The sequence below is a fragment of the Caretta caretta genome, chromosome 7 (genome assembly GCF_965140235.1).
Source record: "Caretta caretta isolate rCarCar2 chromosome 7, rCarCar1.hap1, whole genome shotgun sequence".
In the NCBI taxonomy this organism is placed as follows: Eukaryota; Metazoa; Chordata; order Testudines; family Cheloniidae; genus Caretta; species Caretta caretta.
The window spans coordinates 57,636,502-57,663,674 of record NC_134212.1 but is presented as its reverse complement, the minus strand read 5'-3'; the positions used below and the strand labels follow the sequence as shown (position 1 = coordinate 57,663,674).

The window sequence follows — 27,173 nt, the reverse complement described above, 5'->3', positions numbered from 1 at the left end:
TTACAACAAAAAAAACTTCAAATCCAGACTGCAGCGAGAAACTGTTGAATTGGAATTCATTTGCAAATTGGATACAATTAACTTAGGCTTGAATAGAGACTGGGAGTGGCTAAGTCATTATGCAAGGTAACCTATTTCCCCTTGTTTTTTCCTAACCCCCCCCCCCCCACGACGTTCTTGTTAAACCCTGGATTTGTGCTGGAAATGGCCCACCTTGATTATCATACACAATGTAAGGAGAGTGGTCACTTTGGATAAGCTATTACCAGCAGGAGAGTGGGGTGGGAGGAGGTATTTTTTCTTGCTTTGTGTGTATAAAAAGATCTTCTACACTTTCCACAGTATGCATCCGATGAAGTGAGCTGTAGCTCACGAAAGGTTATGCTCAAATAAATTGGTTAGTCTCTAAGGTGCCACAAGTACTCCTTTTCTTTTAACTGGAATAGAGTTATTCATGAATTATACAGAATAAGTGGGCCAGATTCTGATCATTTCATTATCTTACATTAAACCAATGTTGTAGGTCTTTGTCTAGAAACCACCTTTGATGAATAACTGCCTTTCAGACAAGCGAGATAGGAAAGTAATTAAACTTCATGGAAGCCTCTTCTACTAAACACAGATATCTAGTACCCTGAAATAAAGTCAATGGTGCACAGTAGTTCAAGGAAGGTTTTTACTGTATTTGCGATTCAGGGTTTCTGACTTCAAACAAAGGAATTCTACTAATGAGACGATTAAATTAGGTCACGAATGAAGTTAGTCTGTAAACAGTTTTCCTCAAATTAACCATAGTGTTTCGCTTTGAAGTATCTGATGGAGCCTGAAATGGCTGATGTAATATATGGAAATATCTCCAGGTCATCTATGTGCTGTGTCTTTTGTCTGGAGGGATAATTTTAAGGCAGTGGGGATGCTCTCCTTTATAGTCCTTTCAAGGGTAATCTTTGAAAATGGTAATACTGGGATGGAAGCAAAGAAATCAAAAGTTCACTCTTTAAAAAATGTAAATACTGTGTCTTTTCTGAAGCTCTGTACAGCTTTAGCTTTTGAGCAAGGGCACACTGTAAAGTATTAAATTTATTCTCGGGCTGAATGGAAGCCAGTGCAGATACAAAGTGGTAGCCTAAGCTCGCTATGAAATTTAAAATCCATTTCAGCTGTTCATCAGCTTGGAACAGATTTAGAAAAGTATATGAATACACACATGCACTGTTGCCTAAAGCTTTGGTGGATTCAATGAATGCTAGTCCATAGAAATGCAGTCCAGGTTTTTCAATCACTGAGCTTCTCTTATATCCCATCAGATGACCAAGTCTTACTGAAAACAACTGCTACTCAAAAGTATTCTTTTCAAGTACCTGAGCCCTGGAAAAAGGTGGGTGTTGGGTTTGTATGTGTGGATGCCTTTTTAAAAAAACCTGTTTTTTTAGAACTAGTGGGACAGTAGCTGCTAAAGCAGGCAGGAAGAAATCTATAATGTGAAGATTAAAATGTTTGTATATTCTTTTTTTTTTTTTTTTTTTTTTGCCCCAAAGGCATGTAAGCTGGTGCTCAAGCGCCATGTGATAATACGCTTACATGTGTCGAATAATCCCCCCAGTCTCTGGTGCTCTGCACTCAGGCACTGGATTCCCCATATTAACTTCATTGTTTATGCCCCTAGGAAGAGCATCTTCAAAAGGGAAATGTGGGGGAAGCAGCAGGGGAAGAGTAGAGTTCTCTCTCCTTTCATACTCCCTCATCCAAGAAGTGTATTTTGAAAGACAGAGGGTGCAATTCTCCTCCTGTAGAGTATGAGTAGTTCTCATGGACTTTAATGGGAGTTACTTATACCCTGGGAAGATGGTGACTTATGCCCTGGGAGATTTTAGAAAGATAAATGGCCCACTTCCTAGTGCTTTATAAATGGATATCACCACAATAAGCTCCCTCCAGAATCCTTCAGTAGGGTTTCCTTTTGGGAAGCCTGAGTGCAAGCTGACTTCAGCCTGATTTCCAGTTTCAAGGAGAGTGCTTAGCCTTAGATGTGTAGATTGTACAGTATGGAAAGGAGCAAATGTGGAAAATAGTCTCCCAGTGACCCACTCCAGAAAAGTCTGTTACTTCAGAACCACTGCCCGGAGTACAGTGTAAAGCTAACTTCCCTGAAGGTTTCCGGTTTATTTTTGCTATTTTAATGTAGTGTTTCCTTCTTCATTAGATGTCTAAATCCCGGCCCTGCTTCCCTGAAAAGACAGGAATGATAGTCTAAGGCCATGGCTACACTACAGGGACTATACTGGCTTAGCTACGGCACCGTAGCTATGCCAGCAAAACGTGTAGATGCAACCTACGCTGATGGAAAAGGTCTTTCCGTCAGTGTAGGAGCATCATCTCACTGAACTCATGGAAGCATACTTCCGCCTACTTAGCTGCGTCTGCACCAGGAGTTAGGTTGGCAAAGCTTTGACACTCGGGGGTGGTTTTTTATACCCTCGTGTTGACCTAAATTTTAAGTGTAGTCCAGTCCTAAGATACTACGACTGCAATGACTTCAGAGCGCACTTAGTAGATACTGATTTTCCTGTGGCAGTGGGACTGAGTTATTCCCGCTATCCTGCTATGGTCTCCTGTTTTAGTTCTTGACTATTCTCCATCTCTGCAAGGCATTTATTTCAGGTACAGACTCTTCCGTCAGTACATGCTGGATGTAGTGCTTCTTACCAGAGTTAAAAGGACCTATGCCTGATAGTAAGGGTTTACAGGACTGGACCCTGTGTTTAATGCTCAATCCTGCTATTGTATTATCCAGCACTATGGTCCCTGAGCCCTTGAAAACAACCTTTCAACTTGCACTCCTATGCCCCAGTCTACTAGGAGGCCACCTGTATTTATGTTAGCTACTCCAAGCAACGGGAGGGGAAGTCTTTGGACGTATAACACTGTGCATCACGAGTTCTCCTTATTCTTTTTTAATTGCAGTAGCACCAAGGGACACCAACTGAAGATCTCAGAGTAACAGCTGTGTTAGTCTGTATTCGCAAAAAAAAAAGGAGTACTTGTGGCACCTTAGAGACTAACTAATTTATTTGAGCATAAGCTTTCATGAGGTACAGCTCACTTCATCGGATGCATACTGTGGAAAGTGTAGAAGATCTTTTTATACACACAAAGCAAGAAAAAATACCTCCTCCCACCCCACTCTCCTGCTGGTAATAGCTAAAGTGATCACTAATATCTAAAGTGATCACTCTCCTTACAATGTGTATGATAATCAAGTTGGGCCATTTCCAGCACAAATCCAGGTTTTCTCACCCCCCCCCCCACACACACACAAACCCACTCTCCTGCTGGTAATAGCTTATCTAAAGTGACCACTCTCCTTACAACGTGTATGATAATCAAGGTGGGCCATTTCCAGCACAAATCCAGGGTTTAACAAGAACGTCGGGGGAGGGGGGGGGTAGGAAAAAACAAGGGGAAATAGGTTACCTTGCATAATGACTTAGCCACTCCCAGTCTCTATTCAAGCCTAAGTTAATTGTATCCAATTTGCAAATGAATTCCAATTCAACAGTTTCTTGCTGCAGTCTGGATTTGAAGTTTTTTTTGTTGTAATATTGCAACTTTCATGTCTGTAATCACGTGGCCAGAGAGATTGAAGTGTTCTCCGACTGGTTTATGAATGTTATAATTCTTGACATCTGATTTGTGTCCATTTATTCTTTTACGTAGAGACTGTCCAGTTTGACCAGTGTACATGGCAGAGGGGCATTGCTGGCACATGATGGCATATATCACATTGGTGGATGTGCAGGTGAACGAGCCTCTGATAGCGTGGCTGATGTGATTAGGCACAGTTTGCACGGTGGGCAGAGTTGGCAACGGGCTTTGTTGCAAGGATAGGTTCCTGGGTTAGTGGTTCTGTTGTGTGGTATGTGGTTGCTGGTGAATATTTGCTTCAGGTTGGGGGGCTGTCTGTAGGCAAGGACTGGCCTGTCTCCCAAGATTTGTGAGAGTGTTGGGTCATCCTTCAGGATAGGTTGTAGATCCTTAATAATGCATTGGAGGGGTTTTAGTTGGGGGCTGAAGGTGACGGCTAGTGGCGTTCTGTTATTTTCTTTGTTAGGCTGTCCTGTAGTAGGTGACTTCTGGGAACTCTTCTGGCTCCATCAATCTGTTTCTTCACTTCCACAGGTGGGTATTGTAGCTGTAAGAATGCTTGATAGAGATCTTGTAGGTGTTTGTCTCTGTCTGAGGGGTTGGAGCAAATGCGGTTGTATCGCAGAGCTTGGCTGTAGACGATGGATCATGTGGTGTGGTCAGGGTGAAAGCTGGAGGCATGTAGGTAGGAATAGCGGTCAGTAGGTTTCCAGTATAGGGTGGTGTTTATGTGACCATTGTTTATAGCACTGTAGTGTCCAGGAAGTGGATCTTTTGTGTGGACTGGACCAGGCTGAGGTTGATGGTGGGATGGAAATTGTTGAAATCCTCAAGGGCTTCTTTTCCAGGGGTCCAGATGATGAAGATGTCATCAATATAGTGCAAGTAGAGTAGGGGCGTTAGGGGACGAGAGCTGAGGAAGCGTTGTTCTAAGTCAGCCATAAAAATGTTGGCATACTGTGGGGCCATGAAGATCGGTACCCATCATGTTAGGCACTGTACAGATACACTGGGAAAAGATACAGATCAGTGTCTGGGGCTTGAACCATAACTAGAGTTTTCAGCCAATTTGTTTGTGTGTGTTGCTGTATTCAAATAAGCTGTGAATGCATTTCATGCTCATGAAGGCGAGGTGTTGACAGCACCGGACTGAGCCAAGCAATTATGTTTATTCTGCAGTGGCTCCAAATAACTTATGAATGTATCCCTGGGGTTTAACACAAACCTCCTCTACCTTCCTTACTCACGAGTTGCTGCATGTTTCATGGTAATTCTTAGAACAGAGAGTTAGAATTGCTCATTGGCATTTAGAAATATGTTGATTGTTGTGAAGTTTGAAACCTGATGATAATGAGTCTAAATATTTCTTTGATGATCTGTCTAACCTTTGTATTTCTACTGTACTCATCACTGTGGCATATTACACTGGGGGCCAAATCTTGAGGCACTTATTTAGGCAAAAGCCCCGTTGGCTTCAATAGGAATTTTGCCCATGAAGGATTCCATAGTGAGCGTATGGATCCGTGGGACTAGTACCTAGGTCTGTAGCGTGTGGGACAGCTGATGTTCCCCCAGGAGGCCATGCAGTGCCATTAAGCGCTGCAGGCAATACTGCCCAGAGGGACCAGAGCAAGAGCATCCTGCAGCCTTCGGTTGGCCATGCTCACTGTTTAACCATAGAGGATGTCCCAGGAAGTTGTCTGAGCAACTACAAAAACTTCTGACTTGCTGCAACTCCAGACCTCACCTTGCTTTCTGAAATCCAGTTTCCGGCCCCAGTCTGACCCTGACCCTGACTCTTGCCTCCTGATTCCAGCATAGTAACTACCTTTGATCTCCAGCTCTGACCCTGGCCTGACTATGACCCTGACTCTTGCCTATTGATCCTGGCTCTAGCGATTAATCTGATCCCTGCTTGCTGACTGCCACCTCGTGGGCATCCTTGCCTTGAGGACACCAGCCCAGCCATGACCAATAGGTCAAACCATCTACACCCCATCCCGTACAATCAGGAGTTCAGAAGTTTAAAAGTATCACAATGCAGAGTGTTCGTTTTTTTTTTTAAAGGTTTTGTGAATAATCACTGACTTGGAATTCAGGGGAGCTGGGTTCGATCCTTGGCCCTGTCATATACTTTCTTTGTAGCTTTCTGTGTTGCTTAATCTTTCCTTGCCTCAGTTCTTCATCTCTAAAGCAGGGAAGTAATGATGCTTCCTTTCCCTAACTCTTTGTCTGTATTTTTCCTATTTAGATTAGAGCAAGGAATGTCTTTATATCTATATCCATAGATATATACAGCACCTAGCACATTAGGGCCCCATTCTCCATTCAGGCTTTGAGTGTTACTGTAACACAAATAATAAAAAGGACTAAGATTTTTGCCTACTATTGCAGCATTGGCAGGTGTGGGAAAAAAACTTCACCTACTTCCTACCACATTTTTAATCAATGGATGAATTACCCTGGGGCTGGGTTTGTTTTTATCTGTGTCTTCAATGAGTAACTTGATCATTTTGTTTGAATATGACAAGAGCTGTTCTTTAAAGTTAGGGATAATTACTATTACCAAAGCACAGCCTTAAGTGGGACGACAGTAACTGTATGCACAGTCACCTACTCAGAGGAGTAGATAATTAGGAATATTTCTTAGCCATAGCCAGATCTACATCATGCACAACAAAGAAAATGGCTTTGTTTTGGGTTTGGTGGGGTGGGATGTGACTGGTAAGATGCGCAGCACTTAGCTGTGGGCAACCATTACTGTAAAAATGGTGCTGAGTTCCTTTGCTAACAGGATTGTTCATAGAAGAAAAAATAATTAGAATGACAGGCTATCACAGGCTTCTTTCTAATAGTAACCCCAGAACTAACTGGGCTTCAAGGGATTATCAGGTTCAAACTCACTGTGATTACCTGAGTAACAACACTGGAGATTACACACTGACCCTGCTGAATTGCACCAGATTGGAATGTTGATATACACTATTCACTATGTGCTGACCTTTCTTCTGAGTTATTGTGGTACACAGCTATGGCAATATGGAGCAGTTTGCTAATTTAATTCCCAGTATTCATTCTAGGTGCTCTGGATCTGATTGTAGAAGCTTGTGTTCATCAGGAGCAAGTGCACTGAAGTCAATGCAGTAAAACCATGTAAAACTGGAGTTAGTGATGAGGTCTTTTACATGTAGGATATGTGCTGTGATGTCAGCATAACTAAAAACCTAATACAGTCAAGAATGCTTTGAAAAACACTAGCAGCCATTGTACATGTTTTAACTAATAATACTTAGAGACATACTATGATGTATTAAAGCTGGAGTAAGTAGCAGCAGCTACGCTGTTAAGGTTTTCTAAGGATATATCTACACTACGAAATTAGATTGATTTTATAGACCTCGATCTTTAGAAATCGATTTTATACAGTTGATTGTGTATGTCCCCACTAAGCGCATTAAGTCGGCGGAGTGCATCCTCAATACCGTGGCTAGCATCAACTCATGGAGTGGTGCACTGTGGGTAGCTGACCATTGGAATTCTGGGTTAAGCTCCCAATGCCTGATGGGGCAAAAACATTGTCACGGGTCATTTTGGGTACATGTCATCAGTCTCCCCTCCCTCCCTCAGTGAAAGCAATGGCAGACAATCGTTTCAAGCCTTTTTTCCTGGGTTACCCATGCAGATGCCATAGCATGGCAAGCATGGAGCCTGCTCAGCTCGCCACTGCTATTGTGAGCATTGTAAACACCTCGCGCATTATCCTAAGAGACGCCAGCACGAGGATGTTGTGAGGAGAACATGGACACAGATGTTCCAGAAAGCACGGGCTGTGGCAGTTGGGACATCATAGTGGCAGTGGGACTGGTTGACACAGTGGAACGCTGATTCTGGGCCCGTCAAACAAGCACAGGCTGGTGGGACCGCATAATGTTGCGGGTATGGGATGATTCACAGTGGCTGTGAAACTTTCGCATGCGTAAGGCCGCTTTCCTTGAACTTTGAGAGTTCTTTCCCCCACTCTGAAGCACAGGAATACCAAGATGAGAGCTGCCCTGACAGTTGAGAAGCGAGTGACGATGGCCCTGTGGAAACTTGCAATGCCTGACAGCTACCGGTCAGTCGGGAATCAATTTAGAGTGGGCAAATCTACTGTGGGGACTGCTGTGATCCAAGTAGTCAATGCAGTCACTGATGTTCTGTTATCAAGGGTAGTGACTCTGGGAAATGTGCAGGTCACACTGGATGGCTTTGCTGCATTGGGGTTCCCTAACTGTGGTGGGACAATAGACGGAACGCATATCCCTATCTTGGCACCGGACCTCCTTGCCAGCCAGTACGTAAACCACAAGGGGTACTTCTCAATGGTGCTGCAAGCAGTGGTGGATCACAAGGGACGTTTCACCAACATCAACGTGGGATGGCACTCACATCTTTAGGAACTCAAGGCTGTTCGAGCAGCTGCAAGAACGGACTTACTTCCCAGACCAGAAAGTTACCGTTGGGGATGTTGAAATGCCAATAGTTATCCTTGGGGACCCAGCCTATGCCTTGCTCCCATGACTTCTGAAGCTATACACAGACAGCCTGGATAGTAGTAAGGGGCAGTTCAACAATAGGCTGAGCAAGTGCAGAATGGTGGTAGAATGTGCATTTGGACGTTTAAAGGCTCGCTGGCACTGTTTGCTGACTAGGTTAGAGCTCAGCGCAACCAACATTCCCATTGTTATTGCTGCTTGCTGTGTGTGCCATAATATCTGTGAGAGTAAGGGAGAGATGTTTACGGCGGGGTGGGAGGTTGGGGCAAACCTCCTGGTGGCCGATTTTGAGCAGCCAGGCACCAGTGAGATTAGAAGAGCACAGCTAGGCGTGCTGCGCATCAGAGAGGCTTTGAAAACCAGTTTCATAACTGGCCAGGCTACGGTGTGACAGTTGTGTGTGTTTCTCCTTGCTGAAAATCCACCCCCTTTGTTGATTTTAATTCCCTGTAAGCCAACCATCCTTCCCCCTTTGATCACTGTTGATGATGCAGTTAGTTTGTCACACCCTTAACATAATTCAAACAGATTTTGGCCTGATGTTTTCTGTGATTATTATTTTATAGGTGACTCTCTCTGGTAGGATACCCATCTATCTATAAGCAAAGTCATGCATACTCTGTGGCAAGCTGAACCTAAATTCTGCAGCAAAATTCCTAAACCTTGTGGCAACTTCATTTAAATGTACCACAGAGGCTTTTAATAAATTAAATATGAAATTGAATATTACACTCAGTACAGTAGCCCCTGTGCTATATATTTTGATAGTAAATTCTGTGTATTTAACTCAGTCCCACATTTTCAGTTTTTTATGCTGAAGATTTTTACACTGACCCTGCAGAGCTGCATTGCAAAAGTTTTCATTGGGAAGCTTGAGTTTTGGCAGCTGGATAAGGGGCAGTTGAGACATCTGGTAGCTGAAGAAATGTAGAAATATGAGGCAGTCTGGCACTGTGGTCAAGCGTATTAGCTGGATGTTTCTGCTAAAGGTTCAGCAATGAAAGCATTAGTGCAGTCATTTCAAATTGTCATCCTTTGGTTTCAGAGTTAGCACCCTATTGAGATGAATGGGGCATTTAGCTCCTTTCAAAACTCTTTTTTTGGGCTGCCTGTAGACTCAGCAGATGACAATGCACTGTTCAGGTTTTCAAGCTTTGCGTTGCAACGAAAATGGCTAGAAACATAATTTTATTTTTAAATAAAAGTTGGGACTCTAGAGCACAAATCTGCAGCAAGGGGGAAAATACACAGCAAATTCTTCAGCCATGGAACGTAGGGGAGCCTGCCTACAGGTTACCCATGTACATAGAGGTTACACATAGCTGATTCCTTCATCTAAAGATTCACAGGAAACTTCAGAATGGTGGAAACATTTCATATTCACCAATTCCTATTCCCTGCCAGGGCAGGATTACTCCATACTGTTTTTCTGTTTAGTTTTTTCTCCATTCCAGTTTTAAATGTACCAAATACTGGAGCGGCTGATACTTCCCCATGTTGATTATTCCACAGTCTAATCTGTTGCTTTTCCTGAGATTCAACCTATTATTTCAGCTCAGATGGATGATCTTTATTTTTCATTTGGGTAAGCAGAACTCTGGATTCTTCAGCTGTTCCATTTCAGGGTGTGATCTTGTCGGGTCTCCATGAGCTAAGCACCACCAGGCTTTGCCTCTGCACAGATGGGAGGCTCTGTCAGTGTAAACCCAGAATATAAAACCTCAAAGTGTAAAGAGCACATCAGGGAGGGGTCTGATTTCAGCATGGGGCGCTCTTTCCTGGGATCTGGTTCTGAACATATGCCCCAGTATGGTGTCTGGGTTACTGGACTGTTGATGGTCTGACTCTTGGAAAGCCAAGGCCTTGGCCTCTTGTTGTCATTAAAAGTCCCGTGGTATTTTCGAATAGGAGTGTTAGCTCCTGTGTGCTAGCTAAATCCTAATTAGGTAAATACTCTCTCGCTGTCTAATTCCTCCTTTGAATGAATATGGCATTCTTCATTTCCTGAACTGTTGTTCTTTGCAGAGTTTAAAAGCTGCCAGGTTCCACCCCAGAGAAGGCTGCATTTTGGTGTTAAGAGGTGTGCTCCAGGTATATTATGACCTCTTCCAAGGGTTGTGATGGTGTATGCTCATTATTCAAACTAAGCTCTTTGACATTCAGTATTTGTCTCCACAAGCCTCACACATCTACAACTAACCCAAGAGCATTGGATCTGATGCAGTACCTGCCCCCAGAAACTGTGTTTAATACTAAAGACTGGCACTACATAAAAGCTGACCTGTGATTTCTTGTTGCAGGCTGGCAGTCCAACCTCCATTTCGGCTCCTCATAGCTTCTCTCGGACTTCTGTTACACCATCCAATCAGGACATCTGCAGGTAACATACGTTGTTTGTAGAGCTGCCGTAGGGCCTGTACAAAGACCAGTTTATGAAAAAATCATGTACACCAGGAAGTAAGCGATCTAGGGCTCCAATTCTAAATGTCCCATTCGTTTCTCTCAAATACTGTCTAGTGCTGCTCCATGGGATCCACTTACTGTTTGCTTGCTGTGTTTACCATCCCCACACTAGCCATAATTCTTGTTTCTTCACTTTGATTATACGTGTTCTCTTGTATAATTGTTTTTACTTTCTGTGCTTTTATTCCACTGTTCTGCATGCAGTTCCAGTGCAGTGTTTTCTGAATGTTGTCATCACAGTCCAGTGCAGTCTGCTGTTGTCTTGAAAAATCCTCACTGCCAGAATTCTCTGACACAAGGGGTCACAGTGACAATACTCTGTCAGGACACATTACAGGCATCAAAGAGAAACTCCCATGGGCAGGATTGGGTCCATGTGCTCGAGTCTGCTAAAAATGCAAAAGCCACCCGAGCTCTTAAATTCTCCAAGTCCCTCAACGACATGGACCAGAAGTCACAGAGCACCATGGAGGGCTCTAAGTATGGGGAGCGAACATGCTCTGAAAGCAAACTGACCCCGCCACAGGAGCAGTGTTTAAGGATTAACAGATTTAATCAGAAAGAGAAGAAATCGCTCAATCTCAGGCCTTCTTTTAGCAATTCTAAGCACTCCTACATGCCATCTCTTTCCACCACCTACGTGAGCGCTTCGGGAGTAGCCAAGAACCACTGTGCGGTGCATATACCTCTCCTGGAGGACAAGGTGGACAATGAGACATCATCAAGAAGCAAAAATCTGCTGCACTACCTCTTCTCCTTCTCCCACAGCTCAAGTGCCAGCAGCCTGCATAAGTTCCATGAACTAGAGAGCTATCCGAGCCACTTCCAAACTGCAAAGTCCTCCAGCATGCTGGTGGAAAGCCCTGGCTTCTGCTCTGATGACATGGGGGACGACGACGTATTTGAGGACAGTGCCTCCGTGAGGTTGAAAGGAAAAGAGCTGCGGGCACCACTCTGTTCAGTTGAGAAAGACAGTGACCTAGACTGCCCTTCTCCCCTGTCAGAAAAATTCCCCCCTCTTTCCCCTCTGTCCATGTCGGGGGATGCCTGCAGGTTGGTTTACAGAGAACACCTTCCTCTGCCCCCTCCCATACTCGGCGGTGATCTGCTCTGCTTTCTCTGCCTTTGTGTTCTCTCACCTTGCTTTAATATGTGTAGTTTGAGGCCTGCTGCTTTTCCGATGCTTTATTAGTCCGCTGAGTGGAAGCTTCCCTTTGAGTCAATCGATTCTTTGCAACCCAAAGTAATTTGTTTCACAGCTCCGCGTTCCGAGGTGGTTTTATTGGTGCCAAACCCAGGAATATCTGAGAGAATCAGCTACACATATTAAAGGCCAAGCTGAACTTTCTTAGCTTAAAGAGCAATGTGCTTTGCTGACGGTCATTGGAAAATGGGCCATTTAAGCATCGCTTCCCAGATTTGATCAACTTATATATGATTCTTTTGTAAAGCTTTTCTGTTCATTTCCATGTATCTGTTCATAAAGGGCCTCAGGTGAAAAGTGTAATTCAAGGGCTCGGTGTTAGTGATGAGCCAGAACGTGGCCCTGATGCATGTCCATCGAGTGGGGTAAAACAAGTGAGGTGTGGTCTGGATGGACAGTACAGCTGCAGAATCTTAACCAGATCCAGAAGATATAAAGCCCCATCAGAGGCAGCTACCTAGCTCTGCCCCCTCATCAGGGTGCGGAGTCTGTCACTCTGCCTCAGCCTGCTTTTGGGTAGGCACTCAGTATAGTGAGAATTGGCACAGCCCCCTTTCTCATACCAACCGCCCGCTCCAACTCCTCTCTCCTCCCCTACAACAGACCCAAGCCCTGCAAAGGCCCATAATGGACCCCCTGCTTCCTGACTCCTTCCCTGTTACCACCTGCCTCCCCAGTGCTACTCACCCCGCCCCCTTGTTCAGCACAATCCACCTCCTTGCTGGTTCTTTTCCCTGGGCCCCAGTGATACTTGCCAGCTCACTCACCTTCACCACCTGGCTCCTCATCCAGCAGTCAGGGTGCGAACTAGCAGCTGGATCACAGGAACTCAGCAAGGGATTTCAACAGTGGGTAGGCGGGATGATCCAGAAGATACTGGCCCCATCCTCATTGGCCCTCTGCATTCGTGCCCCCAGTGTTATTCTTCACAAAGTTTTTAAAACAACTTCATAGGAAACTAATTATCAGTCTGCTGGCTTGGCAATATGCAGAACCAAGTGTCTCTGTTAACTGGAGCTTGAAGTGGAATTGGAACTGCAGTACTTTGGGGTGGCAACAAATTGGGAGAGGTGCCTGCTAGGTTAATCAGTAGGGAATATGGGGAACCTTACTGTAACTGTCATTGGCAGCCATTACAAAGTGAATGAGTAGAGATGGGGCAGAAGATCTAAACATTCCCAACTTTGGCAAGAGTCAGACTGGAGCTTTGCAGCCTGAGTCCGAGGAAAGGGGTAGCTCAGTGGTTTGAGCATTGGCCTACTAAACCCAGGGTTGTGAGTTCAATCTTTGAGGGGGCCATTTAGGGATCAGGGGCAAAAATTGGGGATTGGTCCTGCTTTGGGCAGGGAGTTGGATTAGATGACCTCCTGAGGTCTCTTCCAACCCTGATATTCTATGATTCTATCTCTTGGTAACTTTTACTAGGAATAATCCTTCCCAGAAGGCAGCCCTTCATGTTCTTGTGGAGTTTGTGTGTGTGGTGGTGGTTTTGTTTTTGTTTTTAATTGCAAATCACAGTTAGGTTTACACCTCTGTGAGCATGTTCTACCATGGGAAGTGTCCATACTGCTTAAATGCCACTCTCAGTAAAGTACTATTGTTTTGGTAGACAAGATGATGTGCTGTAATTTCTTACGTGTTCTTTCTCTTTTCATGACCAAATCTCTTTCAGATCTTGTGTGTCTGCCTGGTGAGCTAGAGAGAAGTTGTGTAGTTAGCAGTGTTTGTGCTCAGTTATTGTGTGTCATATTTTATTTCATTTGTTGGTTTTGCTTATTGATAAATTTCTTTGTTTGAACTGTATGTCGTTTGGGATCTGCACCGGTTAACCGTGTGTGATCACAAATCTTAAAAGCCTCCTCTACTTCATTTTGGTTTTCCCCGTCTCTGCTGTTGCCTCCTAATGAGCTGCTTTGCTCCTGATTCAGGATATGTCACTGTGAAGGAGATGACGAGAGCCCCTTGATTACCCCCTGTCACTGCACAGGAAGTCTTCATTTTGTGCACCAAGCTTGCCTGCAGCAGTGGATCAAGAGCTCAGACACCCGATGTTGTGAACTCTGCAAGTATGAGTTCATCATGGAGACCAAATTAAAGCCCCTACGAAAGGTAGGTCCAAGGGCTGGTTCCAAAGAAATAGTTTGCCTTATAAAAGTGTGGCACTGCTCGGAAAAGTGACTCTTTTTTTTTAAACATGGCACAACGGGACGCCATGCTTATCATCCCTTTGTGATTCCATATCCAGTCTGCTCAATTTTATAAATCTGTATTTTCTACATGAAAATGCAAACTGGGATCTGAGAGTGAAGCTGTATTTTTTCTGGTTTCATGCATCACCAATAATAAAGAATCTGCTGTCAGAACTTAATTGACAGTCCTGTTGATGCTGCCCAAGCCAGAAAAGAATCCATTTTCCTCTCCAGTGGCTGGGTTGGCTCCGCAGGGCTAACAGAAGTAAAAAGGAGGAAACATTTATTGTAGTCAGCAGCTGTAACTCTGAAAGTACACCAGGAGCTGATCTGTATTGTTAGGACTTACCATTTCTACAGTCACCTTTCAGAGCTGAGGCCCACTCTAAAGCACAGAATTTGCTGTACTGTTACCCATATGGTTTATGAATTTTCTTGAAAATGTGGGAATTTTAGGCTCTGTATTTTTCATATTTATTTGTAAAATGATTCCATTAAAGTCTTCAGTTATGTAAAAAATAATAATGTAGCAAACGATTTTTTTAAAGCCAAAATCTTATTTACGGTGCAATGAAATTCACCCAGAAACACGTTTTTGTTTCTTTTTTTTTGCACTGAACATACATAGTAACATTTTACTACTTTGACTTGCCAGAACCAACAGCTGTTATTTAACACCTTCTGCCATCTATACACCCACTGACTTACCTTACAGATCCTGAAGAACACAAGGATCTGTCCATTGTTGTATCTGGTATCCATTTTCCTATCCCAAATACCTCTGTCTTTCAAAGGCAGTTGATGCTCACCACCTGGATTTCTGGACAGGAACCACTAATATTCTTAGCACTGGCAAATCGTGCTGTGCCTGCCCATGTTTGAGGTTAATAAAAGAAACCTCCATCTGGGACAAGAAGTAAAAAAAGATTAAAATCAAGCAGAGGATCCTGAATCACTAGCATGGGGAGTCCAAAATGTAACCATCCAAGGGCTGTAATGGTAGTTGGCCAGGATCCCAAAGCCACTAGTAATCTGCAGAAAATGGAGCAGATTTCAGCCACCTTCATCTTTAATACAGACATGCAGTCTGCAAAATATATAGGTCAGGACATGATGCTGTTCTGAACAGAGACCTCTTGGATCACGATGGAGACCTGCATTTTGGGACCTGTCGTTTCTGCCTGCTGCGCCTCCTTATTATGGAGGAAGTTAGCTGTGAGCTGCACTGTAGAACATCCTGGGCACCACTGGGCCTGCAGGTCATGCTTTAGCCATCCCTGATATTGGACCCCAAAGAGAAGACCAAAAAAAAAAAGGGGGGGGGGGGCTTGGATAAAAACACAGTAGTCTAAATTAACGAATTGGCTAGTGCTTTGGGGCATCTCGATTTTTTTGGGTGTCAAATTTGGAACACCTTGAGTGGATGCTCAGCATTTTCTAAAAATCTGGTCCCTGTGAGGCATACCACATGGGGCACCCAAAAATGGAGGCATACAAAATCCACTCATCATTTCTGAAAATTTAATCTATTATGAAGAAACCAGTTGCCCAAAATAATAGGGACAGAACCATAAACGGGGGATGGGGAGGAGGGAACACAAACAAAAAAAATGGAATTAGCCCTTAAAAACAGAAGCTCAGTATTCCTGAGTCAAACTGCAGTCAAGTTGACACCTCATCCTCAACTCCTCCTGTATGGTCTCCTGTCAATCAGGAGAAAATAACCTGTAGCTGGACTGTGAATAAGAGAAGGCCAAAACATAGGCTTGGTGCTTGCCAGTAGCATAAGAACCAAACTGAACATTCCAGGTTTAATTTCAAGTCCCAGTGGAGTTAAAGCAGTCATGAATTGGGTCTGTAAAGCAGACAGTCCGAGATTTCTGAGAGAGCTAGGAAATAACAACCCAGCTTACGAAGTAGAGCTTGTCAAAAAATGGGAGTTTTTTCCATGGAAAATTTTTATGAAAATGAAATAAAAAATCATTTTCATCTAAGTTTTCCACAGGAAAAAAATGATTTTTGGTGGAATTTGGAAACGGAAATATTTTGGTCAAACACAAAAATAGTTTGATTTGGAAATGCTGCCACGGTGCCTCATGGAAGTTGTGGTTGGGAAGCCTCAAACTCCTTTTTCTCTTCTGTAGCCTGTGCTTCCTGGTTGGACTGCATCTCCCATGATGCACCATGGTCTCCCGCTCTTGGAGGGGAGAGGTAGGGCACCATGGAAGTCCCTGACCACAATGGAGCATGGAAGATGAGGTCCCTCAGGGGAGCTCAACCTATAGAGAAAAAGGGGAACATAAGGCAACCAAACTGTAAATTTAACACCATTAATTTGGGCTTGAATAGGGACTAGGAGTGGCTGGCTCACTACAAAAGCAGCTTTGCCTCTCCTGGAATTGACTCCTCCTCATCAGTTATTGGGAGTGGACTACATCCACTCTGATCGAATTGGCCCTGTCAACACTGGTTCTCCACTTGTGAGGTAACTCCCTTCGCTTCATGTGTGAGTATAATCATGCCTGCATCTATTTTCACTCCATGCATCTGAAGAAGTGGTTTTTTTACCCACGAAAGCTTATGCCCAAATAAATCTGTTAGTCTTTAAGGTGCCACCGGACTCCTTGTTGTTTTTACAACTCCTATGAGACTTCATGGCAGCATTTACAAATTAAAATATTTCCAGTTTTGGGTGAAATATTTTAGCTTTCAGATGTTTGGGGTATTTGACAAAACATCAACATTTTCTGCAGAAAGCAGACATTTTTTGTGAAAAATTTCATTTGGTCAAAAACCTAATTTTCCTCCTTAAAGCAGTTTCAGTGGAAAACGTTTGAAACAAGAAGAATGTAACGTTCCAACATGGTAAAAATTAGAACCTGACTTTCAGAGATGCTCAGTACATGGACAACAAGGAGTCCGGTGGCACCTTAAAGACTAACAGATTTATTTGAGCATAAGCTTTCATGGGTAAAAACCTCACTTCTTCAGATGCATGGAGTGAAAGTTTGAGTACATGGAGGCTCCCTCTGCCGTTTGAGATCAGAATGCCTAGCAGACCTGAAGATCAAACCCTGACTCGTCAAAAGGAATCTCCTATTGGAAGTACTCATAGACGACCAAATTCTCCACTCACTTATATGGAGCAGGCTCCATTCCTGTGTGTCCTGTGGAAGATGGGTTATTGGTTCCACTTCTTAGATGCATCAGGTTTATGGGTTTTCCTTACTGAATTCATACTGCATTACTCTTCCTTTTCTAAAAAAAGCTCTGTAGGCCAAATTCATCCATGCATTGTCAAATTCAACCCAGTGGACTTGCATAGCTGTAACGAAGAAGAGACCGTGGCTCACAGTGTACATAGAGAAGGTGTGAAAAGGGTTTGTCCAGTGTGAATATGAGACTGAAATTCCTGACCCATTCTCAAATGCATCAAAAATAAAAGCCTTTTTCGAGTGATTGTCAGTAGTTGGTAAAGGTCTGTAAAATTGTCTAATTTTTCTGCATCCTTCCTACTTAGTAATGGCCAAAACATTGTGGTTTCTAATGGGACTATAACAGAATCATTGATGGCTCGGTATTCGGCATAAATCTGGGCATTTCAGATGGTACTTCATCTCATTGTCTCTTCTAGTTATTCAGAGGGGAAATGTGGTTCCGCATTAATGCACTTGAATATAAAACATCGGTAGCAACTTCCATTGTTTGATCACACACACTGAATACCTAGACCTAAAAGTATCAGTTCCCACTGCTTGAACTAAAGTCTGGCTATACACCTGGGGGCTGTAACAGACTCCCATCCTCTCTGGGTTGGGTACAGAGACGGGCATGTAACACACACTGACCAGTGGCTTGCCCATTCATTCTATAATAGCGTTTTTATATTAGTGGTGCCAAAACTTTCAGAGCAACTTCCATTTTGCCAGGCGTACCTGCTGGTTCTCCCCACCTCTCATTCAGCCATAGAGTGTTGGGCACTCTTAATAGGCAGTGTTGCTTAGGCTGTACAAAACTGGGGTTTGAATCAGCCCGAGCCCAGCTGCACCACTGGAGTGTGTACAAGTAAGTAAGGCATGAGCAGCAGTGCACCGAGGCCTAGCACGGAGATTTATTGTTAAGACCTGCTCCTGCTCCCACTGAAGTCATGGGAGTAAAATTGGGGCCAAAAGTCACAAGGGAGAATCGGGAGTGCCAGTCACTGCTGCTTGAACTTGCACCCTGGTATATGGACTAGTGGGTTGAGGGAACTACCTGACATAATGACTTCTAAAAAGAAATGCTTCTGTGTGCTGTGAGGAAAGCAGCCTCTGCCTGTCAGGTGTGTTCACTAGTGTTCCTTTCATCTGCTGCTCTCGCTTCCACAAACCTCTAACCCCTTGCTCTGCCTTCTGGATTTCTTGCTAGTGGGAGAAGTTGCAGATGACGGCCAGTGAGAGGAGGAAGATCATGTGCTCTGTAACATTCCATATCATTGCCATCACCTGCGTCGTGTGGTCTCTGTATGTCCTTATAGACAGGACTGCTGAAGAGATTAAACAGGGACAGACTACTGGTATGTTACTTTATTTTGTTTCTTATTTAAGTGACTCTGAATGCAAAGAGACAGATCTGTTGAGCAAGATGATGTCTTTTTCAAATGTTCAGATCTCCAGCTTCAGTCATTAAAATAAGGCCTGAAGTTGCACCATTTTAACTAAAGGTGTGATTTAAAACCAAGTTAGTTAAACTAATGCAACTTTGTGTGTGGACATTCTGAAATCAATTTAAACCTGGCTTATCAGTTTAGTTTGCACCAGTAAAATGTATAGCTGTGAGCTAATCCAGTCTAACCAGTTTTAAACCAATATAAGTTTTCACACACAAAGTTGCACTGCTTCGACTAAATCTGTTTTTAAACTGGTACAAATCCTCTGTGTAGACAAGGCTTAAGTGTTTCCTGCTTTTTATTCCTCGTAGCCTTGGAGAGCTAGCACAGCTAAAAAGAGAGGGAGCTGGATTCAGCTTCTCCTTTTTCATCAATAAGAGAATTGTGTATTAAAGTCCAGTCAGTTACATGATGGGTTGACACAGTTGTCACTAAGGACAGAATTTGTCCTGCTGAAATTTCATTCCTGGTGGTGATGCATGAACCACAAAGAACCCAGCCTGATTCTTAGATCCGAGGTTGCATTTTAAGGGCTAGCAGTTAAAAATAAAACAAAAAAATATAACCCATGTTTTTACTTGTAAGCAAAGCACATTTGCTGTGGAAATAATTGAGCGTCAATAAACCTGGAAGCCCACAGTCCTTTTTACACAGTCTCTTTTCAGAGTGCAGCCATGCTTCAAAATATACATTTTCATGACTTGCTGTCATTTTTCATTTTCAGTTGTAGTTTGATTGTACTTGATTTTTGTTCGGCAAAGAGTCTGCTTTGAATGAAAGCATCTGGTCTCTTTTCCATCTGACAGCATCATCTATGCGCATAGCCTTTTCATGCAAGGGATCAATATGCTTATGAAAGGCATATGCTTTCAAACATTTATAGCCTTCAGGTCATTTTAGATAAATATTGTAGATGAGCATAAATAGGAATAGTATGAATATTTAGTACTTGATACTGTGCTCCGTTTCAGAATTCAAATGAAATGAGCAATCTGATGATTTCTACAGTAAGCTGGCTAGTGCATGTGTGTGGGCGTTCACGCACCACTGCCTCTGTTGGACAGAATCAAAACTGCTCAGCTGCGTGGCGTAGGTCCCACACTGCTAACAGCTAATGGGGTTGCATTTGTAACCAAGTAGCAGGGTCCTGTGCTTTTCAAGCAAGAGCATCTGAGTTCTACCCCTGCCACTGCTGAGCAGTTCCAAATGGTCATGTGTGTGCAGCACAGTGACAGATGTGGCGTCTGAGGAGGTCATGGATTTGTTACAGTATTGCCGATTCTCTATGGAATTTGAAAATGGATGGATGAGCATGATGTCATGGCCTTTCCTGCAATGCCCCGACCAGCCAGTAGTGGAGAGGTTTGATATGTATAGTACCTATGCTGGAGAAGGTATGCAATACTAATGGTCTCTAAATCCAGCAGACAAAGCTATAACAAGATCCACTGCCCAGACATTCAATAGGGACGAATTCAAACTAAAATAATACTGCACGTTTGTAACAGCGAGGGATGTGGTAAATTCTCCACCATGTACATCAAGATTGGGTGCGTCTTTCTAAAAGAGATGCTGCAGTTCCACTCCAAGTTATTGGGCTGGATGTGGGGACTACTAGGTGAAGCTGTCTGGCCTGTGCTAGGCCCGAGGTCTGACTAGATGCTCCCTTTCAGCCTCAAAGCCTGTGAATCTGTATGTGGTGTGGTCATCGAGTGGGCAGGAAGAGGTATAAAGGAGACTGAACTGTTCGCGAGCTGCTAGTTATACCCTGTAGGGAGCAGTACTCCCAGTGGGTTGTACACAGAGTAAATCAGGGGCGTTGGGTGTGAACAGACCTGTTAACTGGAATTGACAGGCTTTCAAAAACGAGAACATAACTGTTGGCATAACAAGAACTATATGCATTAAACGAATCCTGTGACAGAAAATGGTGTACTCGTAAAGAGAACTGCCTATCACGCTTGCACCCTGTGGACTTTGAGAATCGGACTATCTGCTGCTCAAGTCCGGGACCTGACTTACCTCTTCTGTAAAGTGCCCTGTACATGTATGGCATCTTATCAATAATAATAAAGGAACCCAGGAGTGATCACATCAGTTTGCTCTTTTACAGTACTGCTAAGGATTTTAACCCAAATCCCCTATCAAATTTGAAGGGGGGGGGGGTTGCATTTGAGATTCTGATTGTGACCTATTCTGTGTCTCTCATTTAAAGGATATTGTGCAGCCTAACAAATATTAATGTGGTCCTTTCCTTTCCTCCAGGGATTCTAGAGTGGCCATTTTGGACTAAGCTGGTAGTTGTGGCTATTGGCTTCACTGGAGGACTCCTGTTCATGTACGTACAGTGCAAAGTATATGTACAACTGTGGAAGAGACTTAAGGCTTATAACCGAGTAATATATGTACAGAACTGCCCGGAAACTAGCAAAAAGAGTATCTTTGAAAAACCTGCATTAATGGAGCCAAATGTTGAAAATAAAGAAATGCTTGGGATCCACCATTCGGATACAAACTCTTCACATTACATGGAGCCTGAAGACTGTGGTGCAGAAATCCTTCATGTCTGATCTTTGGGGGCTGGGGAAGGGTGGGGGCTCTGTATGTTCCTGAAGATCTAAAGCATCATTGTTTACTGCAAACTGCTCTACCTTTTTAAAATCAGCTAACAGCCTAGCGCTGACGGATTACATTTTTTTAACGTTTTTTTGTCCCCCTGACATATCTGTCAGTATGTTATCATGGTTCCATACCTCTCGATGTTTCATCTCTCAGACTGGCCTGTACAAAGAGACATGGGAGGCTTCACTGGATGAGGCAAGGCGTCAGAGTATGGCAAGTCCGGTGTGAACCATCATCAGCTTCGTGGAGTTTGCTTCTTTTTAAAAGACAGCTCGCTCTAAACTATCCCAGAATGCATGTGGGGTAATTTAAGCCTTGATGAGAAGATGGCTTCGGACACTGAGGAACAGCTGAGAGAGAGGAATGAGAGACCTAGAAACTAATCTACCGCTAACACTGCCACTAACATTTCTCATAGGCAGCGGCGATAAGATTATGCTTTACATATTGCGATAAAGGACCCACAAAGCATATAGCACTTTTTAAAGTCTTTATTTTGTAATATATGTGTCCAATGAGAATTAAACTTGAAAGAATGTCTCATTTCAAAATACCCCTTTTTAATACTCTCTCTTGCTCCGCTTCCATCCTATTAGGTCCTAAACCTCTTGCCTTACAAAAATCTAATGTGGTTTCCAACGCATACCCACAGCATAACACTAAAAACTCTGCTTCTTGGGGGTTTCTCTCAGGAGCAAATTTTTCAAAGAATATTGCACTTGTGACTTGTAAATGGAGAGTAGTGGGTGTAAAATGTTTGTTTTAATATGTAATGGTTTCAGTGTTCTGTTTTGGGGGTGGTTGTTGTTTTTGTTTGTTTTAAATCAACTACATAGTTGATAGACCTGCAGATATCCCTGATGTAACTGTCATTCCAGGCACTGGCAAAGGGGCTTAGACACTGTATTGGTAAAATGTGAGCTCTTTAGAAAAAAAAAAATACAGCTGAAAATGGTTTGCCTTCTTTAATGCTGTGTTCTGTGTGAATCACCCAAGAATCTGACAACACGAAGAAGGGGTGTTGAAAACAACTAATAAGGAGTAAATATTGCATAGGGTCTCCTGTCTCTCCATAGCTGAGGTTGAAACCACCTTCCTGTTTTAGCCCAAATTTTGATATATTCCCTGGTCGGAGTGATTTTGATTTGTTTGTGTTAAACTTGTGAATGGCTGACCGTATGAACGGTTTGATGGGAAGAGGAACATGTATGGAGTCAGGGTGAGGAGTGCTGGGTAGAGTTGTCCAAATGTTTAAAAGTACATGAGTTTTCTTAGGAAATCATTCTTTCAACTAGAGTAAGGTGAAGGTTGTCTCAATCCCAGACCTCATTAAACCAGACCATAGTGTCAGCATCACTGAAATGGAAAAGTCATAATTAAAAGGTATTGCACAAGGTTCCTAGTTTTAAGAGCTGACTTGCTCCATTCGGGTCCAATTCAACTCCCAATAAAGTCAATGGGAATCTTTTTATTGACAGTAATGGGAGTTGCACTGGGCCTCTTAGTTCATTAGGAAGTCTGTTTATCTGTTGGAATATTTGACCAAATCCCAAGGTCTTTATCCAGGGTTTACTCAATCCTTTCTCAGGCAGACTCCCACTGAGCAAGGGTTTGGCCCAGTGAAAATAGTTGGACACTGGAAGGGAAGAACTGCAGATCAGTGAAATTTCCCTAAAAACGTGACAATAATTTCTGTCTTGATCTTTTTGATAAAAATCTGTGGATTTTTTTTTGAGGCAAAGGAGGGAGGATGCTAAGAGGACATCAACCAGTGGTTTCTAAAGCCTTTGTATGTGTGTGTGTGCGCACGCACATTCATTTTTTTTTTTCCCCAAGATTACTGGCCTTGGTCTTTGTTAATAACATGTACCCTGGTTTTGGGATGCTTTAAAACATTGTGGGCCTCTGGACAATCTATCAAGCTGCACTGGTATAGACTTGTTGCTGTGGTGGGAGCCATGACATTCCATGCTCAGCCAGTATAGGGCAGGCGAGAACCCTCCCTTCTACCATCTAGGCAGTCCTCATCTTCCCTTACATGCAGTCTGTTGCCTATGTCTGCTGCATTCTAAAGTGCAATTATCTGGGCCCCTTTCTGAGCGCCCTTCTTCCCAGCATCCTGGCATTGACCATGGTCTGTTCACTAGAACCCAGATCACGTGGTATTTTTTATGTTAGGTGAACAGGTTAAGCAAATCAACTCAGGTGGGTTAAATACCAGGTCTTACATGTCTTCATCAAATTCTTATTCAATTTTCATGCATGCAAGGCTGCAAGGATTAAAAATTAACATACAGAGTCATCCCCAGGGTGGTGCCGTCTGCGGCTTCATCTGACCAGGACCTTTTGAGAAACATTATACTAGAGTTAGTTTGGCATTTTGGAAGCTTAGCTTAGCATATGCCAGGTGCTGTACAATACACTGCTAAAGACTCCTGTCCCCCGCCCTACCGATTTATCTTGTCTTACAAATACATACTCTCCAATTCAAATAGGCTGTAAAAGAATTGCATATGAGACTGTTAGCCATCCAGTTGGCATCGACAGCCTTTCCCCAATTCCTCTTTAATAAGAAGAATTAGGGCCTGATATTTCAACCCTTACCGGTATAAATAATCATCCTGTGTAGTCCCATTCAAATCAATAGGACTGCTGAAGAGAGTAAGGGCTGCAGAATTGGACCTTTACTTTGTATCTTACTGTTTTTCACCCATCCTGATGTTCTCAAAAAGAAAAGGAGTACTTGTGGCACCTTAGAGACTAACCAATTTATTTGAGCATAAGCTTTCGTGAGCTACAGCTCACTTTATCGGATGCAGCTCACGAAAGCTTATGCTCAAATAAATTGGTTAGTCTCTAAGGTACCACAAGTACTCCTTTTCTTTTTGCGAATACAGACTAACATGGCTGTTACTCTGCATCCTGATGTTGTTTCTCATGTTGATTCTTTCCGACTGAGCCCTAAACTTCATTTTCCTTCTTTACCATAGTGCCATCTGGTGGTATAAGCAAGTCTGAATGGTGCTTTATCACCCTTATTAAGGAAGTTCTGTTGATCTGTTGCAGCTGTCCCAAGGCTTTTACCCTGGTTCTAATGAGTCCTGTCATTCTCCCTAGATTTGGATCATGATAATGACCATTTACCATCAAAATACACATTCCAAGCTCCTCTTATATGACATACTTCCAAATGAACAGCAAAACGATGGCAGAATTGTCTTCTCTTTCTCTTTCTCCTGTTCATCCCCACTGAAGTCAACGGGGTTGCAGAGGTGCAAGTGAGAGCAGAATTTGAGTCAAAGAGGACATATGCTTAATTTAACTACTTCGGCATTATCCATAGACTATTGTGTTGATTGCTGCTGCATAATAAAAACACTCTGATCTAGTGGAAAGCCCCCCCACCTAGCTCCCTTTCCAGTGTCTTGTCAGTCCAAAGTCCTGTCCAGAAAATGTCGGGCTACACCAAGGAAAATCTCCCGCCGGCATCATATCCAATACGGCGGCAGGATCACAAACACCCATTAGGTTAGAATTATAAATGTGTATTAGAGAAGGCTGATCATCTTTAAAATATTTTCATGTATTAAACCCCTATGAAGTCTCAGGATTCTCCTAAACTAACCCTTAATGGGGGGAGAAATTTAAAGGAAACAAACTGCCACCATCACAACATGGTGCCCTCTATTCAGTAGAGATGGGCCTGAGCTGCCAACTTTGGATCTAGGCCTGGAGCCAAACATTCCTGGAGTTCCAATTCCGGGCTTTCCTTCCGCACATTGTAGACACGGGGCAATTCACAAATAATTTGACTGAGCCTGTAAAGGCAGTAGGCCATGTAACACCCCCGGGGGAGCCCTGGGATAGGATTGTGAAGGAGAAACAACGCCTTCCTTACATTTCCCTCCCTGCTCCCTCACTAGTTAGGCTCCTTTGACTTGGGCATTGGCTCCACCCACTCCCCACCCTCCTGCTGTTGGGGTGGACAGTGCTGGGTGTGCAGCCCTTTCTCACATCCTTGCTGTGATGTGGGAAGCTCTAAACTGGCTGTGCATGGGGGTAGAGTTTTGCTCCCTTACACGACTGCATTGGGCTGGATCACAGTCTGCTCCAAAGTGGGCTCTGGATCCAGATTCTCCTAAAGTCAAGGGATGTTGAGACCTAGTTTTCTGTTTTGGGCCGTTGTAAAGAATGGGCCTAGCCATGAAAGGAAGCCATGGATGTGAACACTTCCCTCCTCCCCACCCCAAGTTCAGGTGTGTTTGGAACTGTGAATCTGGTTCAGATCCATCTCTAGTATTCTGATACACTGAGGGTCAAATACAAAAGCAAAGATATTGCTGGCTGGATTTTCACAGCATTAGCCTAGATATGCAAAATAATTTTTTTAAAGGAGAATTTTTATTTTGTGATTTATTTTTACTATTTAGTTTGAAATATTGCAACATCTGTATATTCCAATGAAGAACCGAAAACTAGAAAGCACTTGTCTTTGTATAGAAGATAATTGTTAAAAATTGAAGCTGATCTTGTATTTAGATAAAATGTTTGTACATAGGTAATTGTATACTGTTAATCAACTTTACACTGGCATGTGTTGTATAGTTTATACAAGACACTTCACAATTCTGCAGAATTTTTTTAGTTACTTAGTAAATTTCTAGTAACTTAAATGTATAGTTTTGTATCCTTTTCTGTATGTTCATCTCTTTCTCAGTATTACCACTTGCAGGATTATTATTAGTTTCTTAAACTGTAATTGGTTATTTGTGCTGTGATATGCAGGGTTATTGACTGCAGCAATAAAGCATTTCTATAAAAGGTAATTGGCAGAAAAATACTTTTTTGCAAAGAAACTAGAGGCCCAGTCCTCAGAAACATTGAGCTTTCCAGAGGTGACTTGATCGTGGACTACAGGTACCTTCACATGGAAAAAAAGTCTGATCTAAGTGGCTTCTCTTTAATTTAGCAGACAGAAGTATACAAGATCCAACAGCAGGAGGTTGATATCGGAAAAATTCAATATTGAACAAGGAAGGTAATTAACCATTGGAACAACTGGATGGATTCTCCATCACATTCAGAATATATGCTTGTGTTCAACCACTGACTTAAAAAAAGGTCAGACTAGATGATCATAATGGGCTTGTCTTCCCTTAACAATCTTTTGATCTTCGTGAGAGGGCACTGAGATATTCTGAACCTTTCAAGTTTGGGCCCAGAGTTTTCACATGGATTTTTTCTGTAGGACACTTTTTTTGTTCAGCAGAGCAGGGGGAGCCCCTTGCCAGCAGTCTCTTGCAAAGAAAAGCTGATTATGTGGTTATGCAGCAGATGAGCATTAAGCCCTGCCATTAAGCCCTTGGAAGCATGCTGAACAAGAAGAATTTTCAAGCAGTCTTCTCTGAGGTCCTGCCTGTCCCACAAGTGAAAGAAAGCAGAAGATTTTGTATGTGAACCTCTGGCTAGGTAGGTGGGGTAGGGTGGAGGGTTTTGGTTTTGTGGAACGTTTGTCCACCTTCCATGACGAAAGAGGGCTGTATAGTTTGGATGGCCTCCACTTCATAGAAGGGGGATCAATATCAGGGACAGGCTGGCTGGAGTAGTCAGGAGTGAATTAAACTCGTAGCAAAAGCGGGGTGGGTGGAGGGAATATGAGCAGTCAGCACAAAATTGAGATTTGAGAACAAAATTGATCAAGAAACCAAAGGACACAAAGAGAAGAAATTCTTGAGTTGTCTGTAGGCAAGTGCTAGGAGCCTGGGTAGCAAACGAGTAATTGGAATTGCTCATTTATGAGCATAAATTTGAATCAGTTGGTATTACTGGACCCTGGTGGGATGATTTGCACAATTGGAATATTAAAA

At 43.1% G+C, this 27,173-nt stretch overlaps 1 protein-coding gene across 8 annotated transcripts in view; it reads left to right on the top strand.

Annotated features, from left to right (window-relative positions):
• Positions 1 to 27,173, top strand: part of LOC125640324 (E3 ubiquitin-protein ligase MARCHF8) — a 197,988-nt gene that overhangs the window by 150,004 nt on the left and 20,811 nt on the right. For 5 of the 8 annotated variants that reach the window (XR_012669326.1, XR_012669327.1, XM_075130723.1 and 2 more), the window contains 4 exons: positions 10,481 to 10,560; positions 10,848 to 11,696; positions 13,776 to 13,956; positions 18,444 to 18,591. Coding sequence is in view for 6 of the 8 variants with exons in the window: in XM_075130723.1 (XP_074986824.1) it covers positions 10,481 to 10,560; positions 10,848 to 11,696; positions 13,776 to 13,956; positions 18,444 to 18,591 (1,258 nt within the window). In the remaining 2 variants the exon portion in view is untranslated. Of the gene's footprint in view, positions 1 to 10,480; positions 10,561 to 10,847; positions 11,697 to 13,775; positions 13,957 to 18,443; positions 18,592 to 20,949; positions 26,133 to 27,173 lie in introns of those variants that run through there. The other 3 variants (XM_048858790.2, XM_048858791.2, XM_075130725.1) reach the window with 3 other exon arrangements.